At 38.9% G+C, this 12,549-nt stretch overlaps 1 protein-coding gene across 1 annotated transcript; it reads left to right on the forward strand.

Annotated features, from left to right (window-relative positions):
• Positions 1-6,623: 6,623 nt before the first annotated feature.
• Positions 6,624-12,197, forward strand: cldn15la (claudin 15-like a). Its single transcript, XM_078264279.1, has 5 exons — positions 6,624-6,840; positions 10,498-10,662; positions 11,125-11,206; positions 11,897-12,010; positions 12,116-12,197. The coding sequence occupies exons 1-5, from the start codon at positions 6,624-6,626 to the stop codon at positions 12,195-12,197; spliced, it is 660 nt and encodes a 219-aa protein (XP_078120405.1).
• The last annotated feature ends 352 nt before the right edge of the window (positions 12,198-12,549 follow it).

Here is a 12,549-nt window from a genome sequence, read left to right on the forward strand (position 1 = left end):
TCGGTGACATTAACAGGAGTGAATCTGCAGCCTGAGGACACAGCTGTGTATTACTGTGTGTGTATAAGCAACAGACCTGCACAAATACCCAGCAACCAGCATGCAACTCAACCACAAATTTACATGAGATTGCTTTGGATAAATGTAATAAAATCATTAATTCTTGCGTTCAACTTAACATGTACAAATGGCCTTTATTTATATTTCTTGGTTAGATTATAGAACACTACAAAACAAAAAATGTGTTCTTGTCTCTAAATGTGATATTGTATGTAGAAGGACAAGCGACTGTAATTGAAAAATTAGCAAATAATAAATTATACAAACTATAACAGTGCTGGTTTAGGAGCCACTCCCTCCCCATGATATCCCAACCCAGCCTCGCGGCAGTGGAGTGGAGCCATGGACGTGACCTCCAGGTGGGTCATCATTGTTGCTCTCTGGGCTCAGTTAAACTGTGTGTGGGTAGAGGGCTCAGTGGGAAAGAAGGCTTCCAGACCACAAGAGAAAAGACACACAGCTGCAGAGAGGAAGAGGAGTTCCTGAGTGTTTACAGCAGCAGCAGATATGAGTCTGTTCTCAGTGGTTATTAGAAATCATAAAAAACTGTTGACAGCGAATCACCACTTCCTTTCCTGCAGCAGACGGGCTGTGTGGGTTTCTGCTCTGCAGCCTTTCTCACATTAACAACACAATGACAGTTACAACCATCCACTCTGGTTAAACGATCATTCCAGGAACTTGAGTTTGATTTCAGCGCTCAGTATTCACTCTCTCAGCTTGGATCTGTGTCATTAATCTGAGAAAGAAACAGCTCAAATCAAAAATAAAAAACATATTTAGTGATTAAAAAACAACCATGTGCAGTATATACAAAACCACAAACATCACATGAATTATATTTCTGTTTATTTTTAATAATAAAGCAACAAAAAAGCCAACAAAAAAATGGGATTAAAAGTGTACAAATATTTGTTTTTCTTATTTTCCCCTTAAATCACGAGTAATTGTTACCTAAACTCTGATTCATAAAACAGTGGATATTATGAATAAGAATGTGTAGTAATACACCATTATTATACATACACATAAACATTTAAGAAGTCGACCGCAGTATTTTCCAAAAATAAGCGGTACATCTGTTATCATTGATCAATATTTTTTGGTAGATTTAGGAGAAATAAACAAAGTGTAGTAAAAATAAATGTTTTCTTTCCACTAATCTGAAAGAAGACATGTTAACACATTTTAGATTTTACTCATGTAATTTTGAATACATTTGCCATATTTTTTCTTATGTTATTTTATTTAGTTGTAATAAATATTTGTTTATCTTTGTGAGCTACCTATGTTAACTCTTAACCCCTGTGTTAGGTTGTGTAATGTCATTTAGTTTTTCAGATTATTTTTTGGGGGGTTCTTTCCTTGATATACTCACCCATGCAGGTACCTGTGTGTATCCTCTCTGTATACATGTTTACTGCTGTCTGGGTTGTACTCCAAATTGTATTTTCTGTCATTTAAACTGTATGTATGCCTAACTTAGCCACTTGTCAGGCCTCCATTGTAAATAAGAACCTGTTCTTAATGATTTATCTAAATAAAAAAAGTACTTTGTTTTATACTTGTTAGAGTTTGTTATGTTTCTTTTCTTTTTCTTTTCCTGTATGTGTCATAAAATGTTTTAATATTGTCTGAATTATTGTTTTTTTGGACCCCAGGAAGACTAGCCTGTTGTCTAAGCGACAGCTAATGGGGCTCCTTATAATAATCAATAAAATGATGATCACCTCTGTGCTCCTCCTGTTGTTACTTTGACACTGCTGTCCTCTGGTGGCTGCAGAGACTCACTGCTTCAAACTACAGGTCTTGTGTTTCTTTATTTGTGTTATTCTTGTCTCTCTTTTGTTGTTTCTCGTATGCAGTGTTGGAGAAAGTATTAAGATCCTTTACTGCAGTAAAGTACTGATACTCCACTGTAAAAATACTCCGTTACAGTTAAAGTCCTGCATTGAAAATGTTCCTTCGGTGAAAGTCTGTAGGCTAAGTATAATTAGTAGTAGGTGAAGTATAAAAATGTCCCCAGTGATTGTTATACTTTTACAGTGGTCAAAACTGAAGTCACATTGTGAAATGTCTTAACACTATCAGCCAAAAAGAAATCTATGTGGACCAAACTGTGAATCATTTTTCATTGCTTTCTCACAAAATACATTTAATGCCTACATTCACCAAAATCCATGAACTAAATGGAACGTAAATGGAGCATGTTTTCAGGTTATAGGTATAGGTTTGTAGCCTGGAAATCCAGACACAAATCCGAAAGATTAAGGGTCTGGCACTGAGTAATGAAAATGGCCCAACTCGAGGGACGGCACCAAGCATGCATTTGAAAATCTCACTGCACGCAATTGGATAACACTACGACCAATCACAACAATACACAGGATGACGTATCCAGAGCCCAAAACGCTTAGCAACCAGCGGAGCTAACTGGTAGATTAAAGTGTCTTCATCTGTTTAGCACGCCTTTGGCCCGCCTATATCAGATACACCGATGTGATTGGTGCAGCTCGGCTACCAGGACATAGTTAATGAGCATCATTACTGAATGCCAGAGTGACTCGCTGAGCTAATTACAATTGTGCTCTCGCCAGAACTCTGGATTTCCAGGGTAATGGGTTTGTGCTCTGAGCCCCGAATGTTTACAGCATCTAGCTCCGGCCCCGGCATTGACCGCTGAAACGACCGTCCCCTCACGGTGCTCTGCACCCGGCTCACAGTCACCTTTTCTCTGCTAAATTTAACTGTCATGTGAACGGTCATCACGTTTAAGTGGGTTCATGAGAATGTGTTGCTTTAGATCTAGAGTTTCTTGTGAGCAACAAATACTGAACAATCATAAAACAACTGATAATCAGACGGGAGTTTTTCTCAAGTATCAAGATAAAATCCACTCAAGGTGGATTTCTTTTTCAACTGCAAAAGCATGTGCTTCATTTCTTTGTTGTAAAGAAAGTTAGATAAGTTTAGAAGAAGTAGAAGTAGTGCATTTTCTTTCCCAGAATTGTGTCCAGTCTGATAATAATAGTAATGTTTCGGTGTATCTGTGGACAGACAGATTAGGTGTGAAGTGTCAGACTTTGGACTCTCATGATGATCAAACATTAACTGTTCGCGACCATAAAGCCATAAAACACAACCACTCACGCAACCTGCAAACTGATCATCTGCTTTGTTTCTATCTTTGTTTTAACCTGAAAACCATCAGCCTGCCAAAACATCATCTCATATGTTCATTCATTCTGACTACACACATCAAAACATTTTAAAATATGTACGAGTTCAAGCTGATTTTACTTTTCCATTAAAGGGTAATGTAGTTTTTTTTTTCCGACCTGGACTCTATTTTTCCTGCATTTGTGTCTAATTGGTGACTAATATGAACAAAAATCTTTGAAATTGGTCCAGTATTGAGCGAGAACGCTGAAACTAGCAAGTGTTAACTGCGCTGCAATGTAACCCTACAGGACAAATGTTCAACATCAGTTAGTGTCCACTAAAAGTTCTGTTGTTGCCGCTGACAGACTCAGATTATTATTCTAAGTGTCTGACAACATTATGAAAGGATCCCTACAGAGATAGACCTTTTAGTTAAAGAGGAAGATCATTTTAGTTTAACATGAAACAGCCCCGAAATCACCATCACCAAACCCACCAGACTCCATGTAAATAATCAGTTCTTTTAGCGTGTATAGAGCCAGCATATTTCCACCAGACTCCATGTAAATAATCAGGACTTTTAGCGTGTATAGAGCCAGCATATTTCCACATGTAAATGGGTGAATTAAGGGTTTATTTCAACCATCCCAGAGTGGTGATTGTTGAACCACGACGGCTTTTCGTAGTTTTATTTTGTTACTGTTGACTTTGAATGAAGTGTGTTTTACAATGATAAAAGTGATAAAAAGTCCTGTTTCATGTTAAACCAAAAGGATCTTATTTTTTTTAGGGTTACATTGCAGCTTGTTTCGCGATTTCACTCAATACTGGAACAATTACAAAGATTGGTGTTCCCATCAGTCACTCAGACAAAGATGGTCCAGGATAAAAAAAAACTGAAGTTACCATTTAAGTCAAATCAATTTTACAAGAAGACACAATAAACAGCAGGTATGTGGTGTTGAAATAACTTAAATGTATCATATTTTCCACAATTTATCCATTCATAACAACAGTTTCAGGTCTTATAAAGTGACGAAGAAGTTATGTCATTAGTATCACTGGCTTGTTATTCATTTGACTCATCAGCCTGACAGCAGGGCAGCATCTGGAGCTCCTTATTTGGACATACATTTTTTTATTATCCTTTAACTTCCTGCTGCTAGAGGCTTCTCCTTTATAAACAAGTTGTTCACCGGAGGGACGATGTGAACGGTAAACTTCAGTTTGTAGCAGAGTGAGAAAAGTTTAAAACAGTAGCACGAATTAAAACCAGAATAAAAACAAATGCTGAAACTGATGTTGAGCAGATGTTGTTGGAAACTTCACTGCAATAAATGTTCATCTCAATAACTGTTGCTGGTTATTTCAGTTTCGATTTTAGCTCATTCGAATCTTTTCAGCTGTAATTTATTTCAGGGGCAGAGCGAGGGGGTGGCTTCCAAAGCCCCAAATGTTTTCTCAAAATCCCTGAGTCTTTAAGGTGTATGCTACGCTACTCCGTATAAAATCTAATATAATTGAGTAAATGTTCTTTTGGGGATCCTTGATTTACAGATTAGTATTCGAATGCAGCAGATTTGTCGGCTAAACATTCATTCTGTGACCTATAACAACAATAGGTTTCAGGATTGTATGTTTACTGACTCCTACCCTACTTAATTTATGCAACATTTTTTAACCGTCTTTTTAAGGGGCAACACTTAATGTGTTTTTGTTTCAGAATGACGAAGACAGTTGGAGAACAGTTAGGGCCCTATCTTGCACTCAGCGCAGCGCGACGCAGCACAAAGCCCGACGCAAGTGTCTTTGCTAGTTTAAGACCGACGCAGTTTCCCGTCCAGCACCCACGTCGTTTAAATAGGTCTTACAGGGAGGTGTGTTCAGGTTCATTCTGGGCGTGCTGGTCTTACAGGGAGGTGTGTTCAGGTGCATTCTGGGTGTATTGCTATCTTGAGGCAGCGGGAAGTGATCGCGACATTGACCAACAAAAACCTGGTCTGAAGTCAATAACGCAGCATTTCATTGTTATTTTAACAGCAAATTAGTAAAATGAGCTTGCACACTATGCTTGTTACACACACAGGGACACACAGCAGCACACACACATGCAGAAGATTACAAATAAAAATATTACGGTGCAAATCCTCCATCATAATAGCAATGCTCCAAGGTCCAAACGCGCCTGGCTTTTAAAGGGAATGGGAGATGATCTCTGATTGGTTGATTGCATGTTACGCCCAAAACACATCTATACCTCTCTAGGAGGTTTTAGGACTGATTGGTGGGATTGCTGTGGACGAAGTACACACGGAGATACACTAGTAAGAGCTAATGAGGTTTAACCATGTATCAGCTCATTTAAATAGCTCACGTTACTGTATTGTGTCAACAGTTACCTTCATTTAATATTGTATGTGGCATTTTCTTTTGGGGGTTGCAAATGTTCCACCAAAACAAGTTAGCAGAGCTTAGCGCGATGGTGATTGGTTTAAAGAAATGCAAACAACCCAGAGCGGGTTTTTTTTCTCGTGTCCCAGAATGCACCTGTGGTGTAGCCAGACCTTTACTCCACAGCGCTGTGGAGATAGGTCTGGCAATGCATCGAAACGATTGACGACTGAAGAGAAGAAGTACGTTCTTGGAGCCCCTCCGACTGTTAGTAGTCAGTTCTACTATCTTTACTGTTCCTTTAATTGCCACTGTTCATCATGTGATTCCATAATACCTACTGCTATAATTATTATGAGTCATATTTTTGTCTCTCTCTGTCTCGCCCAACGGGCAGTGTCAGATTGCCGCCCACCAAGAGTCTGGTTCTGTCCGAGGTTTCTGCCTAAAAGGCCGTTTTTCCTCACCACTATCGCACCAAATGCTTGCTCATGGGGGATATTGTTGGGTCTCTGTAAACTATAGAGTGTGGTCTAGACCTATACTATCTGTAATGTGTCCTGAGATAACATCTGTTATGATTTGACACTATAAATAAAACTGAATAGGATTGTAGTTCTGTGTGGGATTCCCGCAGGACGCCAACACAAACACCTGTGGGTGGTTTCAAGGATAGTTCAGGTGTGGCAGAAAGACTCACTGCCATAATCATCATCGTCATGATCAATACTGAGTGGGAGGCGGTAGGGGAACAACAGGGAGCGGCTCCAGGCAGTTTATGGCCCCTGAGAGGGTAAAGTTCTCCGGTTATAGCTACAGACGTCAGATTAACAAGAAATACCTGACAGAGAGACTAGAGCATTCAACAACCCATCCTGACTCTGACTTTGGCTTAGAATTAGGACAGAAAAGACCTTGTGATCCCACCATTCCTGCCACTATTTTAGAAGGCTACTTGTTTTTAGATTTGTAGGATTTTTTCTGGGTGTCTCTCTGGAAACGTTGCCACCATGTCGACGGCTGTGGAAGCGACCGGGTTCCTCATGTGTATAATCAGCTGGCTGGTCACCGGCTCTGCGCTGGCCAACGACTACTGGAAGCTTTCCACCGTGTCTGGCAGCGTCATCATCTCCCAGAGGCAGTTTGAGAACTTGTGGCACTCCTGCGCCGAGAACAGCGCCGGCATCGCTGAGTGTAGAGACTTTGAGTCACTGCTGGCCCTTCCCGGTAAGAGACAACACCCACCCAATGAGATTCAAGGCTTATTGTATTCTGAAACAGTGTACATATGAGATACATGTTGGAGTACAAAGAGCACAAATTCAAGACATTTTGAGATCTTTCCCTATATTTACAATAATTTCAAATTTAAAACATTACAACAGACACACAAAATGGAAATGAATGATTTTTTGTTCATATACAGATCAAATGCAAGGAAAGGCTGTACACATTGTGATTATAATGATATAATAGAAAAGAATAATATCATATTAATGCAAAAATAGCTGTACAAATCAAAGATACTCGATGCGTTTCGGTTTTTGCTTCTCGAGTCTTTCATATAACATAAATATGGAAAATGTTATTGTTGAAAGAAATCAAACAAAACAAGATATAAGGGCCAAATAAAGCAAAACAGATACCCTCGTCAACTTTAAAAACAATGTTTCTAGATTTCAAAAGTGACGTTCACTGCCGGGGCCGCTGAAACTGTTTCAATTAAATGACTTCTTGCCAAAATTTGAATCACCTGCGACTTGTTTAGAAAGGATTCTTTGACCGAACTGATTTAGAAACAAACTTTCCTGACTTTTTGGTGACACAAATACATTTTTAAGACTGATTAAGAGTGACTCAGCGAAGTGAAGAAGACGTAACTTCCTCGTATACATGAGGTCAAAAAGTTGCTGAAGGAAATCTGAAGGAAAATTCTGAGGTTTCATATTTTAAAAGATGAAATTAACGCCCGACGTTTGAGCCTCACTTGTTGATCCGTGGAGCTTCTGACGCTCATAGAAGTGAGCTTTTGTACATTTATTTTAAAAGCCTGTTGGATCCGTTTGCCAGTAAATAGGTCAACCTGCCATGTGGCACCATTTCAGACCTATTCGTCTAAAGGTTGGTTGGTTTTACAGCCGCACGTTTCCCGCCTGAAACAGAATCAAGATCAGTTTCTAGTTACTGACTGTCAAAGAAAACTTCATCCACAACTTGATTTAGTTAAGTTAATTCAACACTAGATTGTTTTGTCCTAACAACACCTGTCATGGAAGATTTTCTTTTGGGATGCCATTTTGAGCCTCGTCGTCCACTCCACTGACAAGAAAATGGAGGATAATGCTTGCCACAATCAAGCAGCAAAGTACAGAAAAGTTTGCACAAACGGCCCTTTTTTTTTACTTTACAGAGCTATATCACGCACTACGTCACATGTGTAACCGGAAGGGAAGTAATGTCTGACTTTAAGCCAAACCAAGATCATTTTGTAGACTTAATTAAGTTTTTTTTTTGCTTTTTTGTCAATTCTTTTCAACGTTCTCATACCATTTTTTTTTCAAATGCTATAACATTGCATAAAACACCCAAATTCAATGAAAATAGTGAATTGATAATTTATTTTACTTGTGAAAAGCGCTGTATGGAACCATCCATGTTATTTATTTTTTTGACAAGTTGGTTGAAAGAAACCCAAATTTCTGATATAGAAACTTTGAAAATGGATCAAATTTGCAACCATACTATTTCAACATAATTTACATAATTAAACACAAGACTATGTTTCATTTTTTATACCCAATTCAAATCCTTGATGTCTTGATGAAAACACTTCCCTTAAACTTCAGCCCATGTTTAAACCTTTTTGGATCTCCTTGATAACTTAAAATAAAGTACTGTGAGTTTGAACAAAACACAAAAAAGTTAGCAAAAATGGAGCCACAGAAAGAAAAGAATGAGGCTTTTTCTTATAGCTTTCTTAGTCATAAAAATGCAGTCTGGTTAACCTCTGGAACACATATTTTCTCCCTTAGATTTACCCACAAATTATTCGATCATACTTTTAACACTCCATGTTTTTCCTTCCCTGAGAGAGATTAACTTAGAAAAGAAAATACTTTTTTTGATTTGATGCACAGGAGAAGAGGCACATCTTTAATATTCCTGATAATGAAGTCGTATGATTCATTGTTCATTTCCCAGTGTACTGTTTCACTGAAACTGTGTGCGGATCATAAAGAGGTGTGGCAGGTTTTTATGATCATTAGAGGTCATTTTGTTAATTATTAATGACTAAAGTACAGCTGCAGTAAAACTCACACACATAATGTTACTTCCAGTTCCTCCTTTTCTTTTTCTTCTTCAATGGATTAATTTCTTTATAAGTTCTCATTTTGTTTTGCGACTATTTTCATGCAAGGGTTGTGGTTGTGGTTGTTGTGTATCAGAAATATGGGCTTCTTTCAACCAAATTGCCCAGAAATAACATGGATGGTGTTAATCGTGCATATAAGTGACCAAATCGTTTTTACAAAAAAGCATCAAAAGCATCGGAAAAAGAAAAAAAAATTAATTTTCTATTTTTTCCTGGAAGGACGACAAGTTCATGGTTGATGGGAAGAAAACACAAAGGTTAACATCTATTGATGAAGTATTCAGATCCTTTACTGCAGTAAAAGTACTAATACCACACTGTGAAAATACTCCACTACAAGTAAAAGTCCTGCATTTATTTTTTAAAGATAATTTTTTGGGCCTTTATTAGATTGGACATCTTAGACATGAAAGGGGAAAGAGAAATGGGTAATAACATGCAGCAAAGAGCCACAGGTCGGAAAAGAACCCGCGACCGCTGCGGTGACGACTGATTCTCTGTATATGGGCGCACGCTCAACCAGGTGAGCTACCCAGGCGCCCTAAACCCTTACTGACGTTGAAGTCTGCATCAGTGAAGTGTAGTTAAAATACTTAAAGTAGAAATCTGTAAGTTGCAGTAAAATGTTCCCCGTAGTTACCTAAGTATAAGACGACCCCGTCTATATCAAGACAGTTTTCCAAATCTTGTTTGTATAAAGGAAATCATTTTGTGTGAACAATAATATTAGGGTTTCTTTCAACCAAATTGGGACGACAAGTTCATCGTTGATGGGAAGAAAACACAAGGGCCGCGTTCTTAAACTGAAACGTGGGTGTCAACACCCTGTTGTGTGCGCAGGCCTTTTTATTACCGCGGGTTTACAGACACGTCTCTGCTGACTGGCTATCACCTGGGATACAACCAATATACGAGAGACACACCCACCAAACGAGGACATTTGAGGATGTCATCTTGGGCTTTGGGAAACACTGATCACATTTCTCAACATTTTAGAGACCAGACAACTAATCCATTCATCCAGAAAACAATCCACACATTAATCCATGATGAAAATAGCAGCCCTAGACTTTTGCATAGAAAGGGGACAACTTTGCACCAAATGTTTGCAAACAAAAATAAATGAGGTGACGTGCAAAAAGGAAAGGGGCACCGAGATGCTGTTTGCTTGGCAGCATTTTACTCTTTTTGTTTCTTTATGTCTAAATTTGCACAGGTTTAGCTGCCGCAAAGCCTGGCAATTCTTTTGTGAATTCGTCTGTCCTTTTATTTTGGAAATGATGCAGCTACTTAATGAATTGTGACAACTACTTGTTCTCAAAACGTTGTGACATTATCATTTTAAAGATGTGTTTTCTATCAGGTCAGTTTTTTGTTTTTAGGTTTTTAATTTTGATAGTAATGTTTAAAGTAGCAGTTTGCACATTTTTAATATATGTCCATGAACCGAGAAGCAGGGACTTTATAAAAACAAACAGAGATGATTTTTTTTTTTCTTTCTGTCTCCGCAGCTCACATTCAGGCATGTCGGGCTCTGATGATCATCTCTCTGCTGCTTGGCCTTGGCTCCATGGTCATGTCAATGCTCGGGCTGAAGTGCATCAAGATCGGCTCGGCCACCGACCAAACCAAGGCCAAGATCTGTGTCACGGGAGGAATCCTGAGCATGCTCGCCGGTGAGTCTGCAGCCCGAGTAATGACATGAAGTTTTACCTTCATGTGTACATGTGATAGAGGCATAGCTTAATTAGATTTGCATAACAAAATCTTAAAACATTTTATGGCAGGCACAAAGCGTAGTTCGAAATGAGAAACAGAAATACAAATTTGAGACAAATACAACAAATACATAAACATTTATAAAATAAAACTAGGGGGAATAAATAAATGAAGTCAATAAATATGGATAACCGTAAACACAAAACACAATGTTAATATCTAGTTACTTGGAGATCATACATAAAACTATGTTTTAGCCAATTAAAAAGGCAGAAGATCAAAAAACATTGACCACTGACACGAAGATATCTAACAGAAAATACGGCAGCATCGTCAGCATAGAGAGAGAGCCATCGTCACAGATTAAAGAAGAAAACTACTGAAACGATTTGTGTTCATGTTTTGTTTGTGTGTTGCAGGTTTGTGCTGCATGATCGCATGTTCCTGGTACGCCTACAGAGTTGTGCAGGACTTCCACAACCCGTTCTTCGGAGGTGTGAAGTGAGTTAAACCCAAACACACATCTATAAAAAGTGATGGGCAAAGAAGTCAACCCATTTTCACTCTACAACCTGTCAAGTACTGACGCTCGGTCAGTGGCTCTCAGCGTCAGATATCAACGCAAAAATCATCCTTTAGCGTACACAACACAGGACTTTCACCCAGGAGACCAAGGTTCATGTCCCATTCATGTCACCTAAACACACATTTTGTAACCTCACCCATTATCTTTTTCCAAACCCTAACTAAGGGGTTTTACCCTGCACGTTGAAAAATGACACAAAATCGGTCCAAGAGCATCAAATAGTGATGCCAAGAGTCCCATCCTAGTGCATTGAAAAATGAAGCCAAAGGCTTACCCAGAGCGGCAAATATTGCTGCGAATGGGATAACATTGAACATTGAACACCTGTTTCCTGGGTGAAAGTCTTGTGTTTTCTCCTTAACTTCTTCCGGGACATGAACTCTGCTCCCCCTCTTGAAAGCCCTGTGTTTTAGGAGCCAAACATTCCCCCCCGACCTCCTCCCTACAAGGATCTTCATTCTCTTATACAGAAGCAGTGCTGCTGACAGTGATTAATACGTGGAATACATTCCAATTAAAGTGCTTTACCTTTCATAGCTATGTATACCAATGCTTCATGAGAACAGCCTGTTGCATATTGTTAAATCTGAGTTCTGTGTTTGCAGGTTCGAGCTGAGTACTGGTCTCTACATTGGATGGGGCGGAGCCTCTCTGGCTATACTGGGTGGAGCGTTCCTCTGCACCGCCTGTAAGAGAGCAACAGCTGGAGGCCAGAAAGTGTAAGTCCTTTTTTTTATCCTTCTTTCAAAAAGGATCCCTTTAATTTCAGTGACTTTATTGCTCAGTTTGAGTCTGACTTTGTGTCTCTCTATCTTGTTTCGCAGCGGTTTGTATGGAAACAAACCACAGAAGGTTTACACGGCTACAAACAAGTCTGATCCAGATTCAGCCAGAGCTTACGTCTAAAGACACATCAACACTTGTAAGGACATTGTACGGGCTTACCTTCACTTCCCGACGCCCCTAACTTTAACCTGATTCATGTAAACTGACGTAACAAAGTTGAGACCCTATTTTTTAGGAGAGCAGCTGTTTGTCCCCAGATGGGAAGACAGCTCCCATAATGTGATAATTACTGTAAACACACCATGTCTGCTGATAAATGTCTCATAACGTATATGGACATGTGGTTCCTTTTCTGTCCTTTTGAAATATTAGCTTATTTTTTTAAAGAGTTTTTGACGTGGAAACCTAAATCTTGAGGATAAATAAAGATTAGATGGTTGTTAATGATTGTGTAATTCTGTTTGGTGTTTAT

Source organism: Sander vitreus, chromosome 12 (genome assembly GCF_031162955.1).
Source record: "Sander vitreus isolate 19-12246 chromosome 12, sanVit1, whole genome shotgun sequence".
NCBI lineage: Eukaryota > Metazoa > Chordata > Actinopteri > Perciformes > Percidae > Sander > Sander vitreus.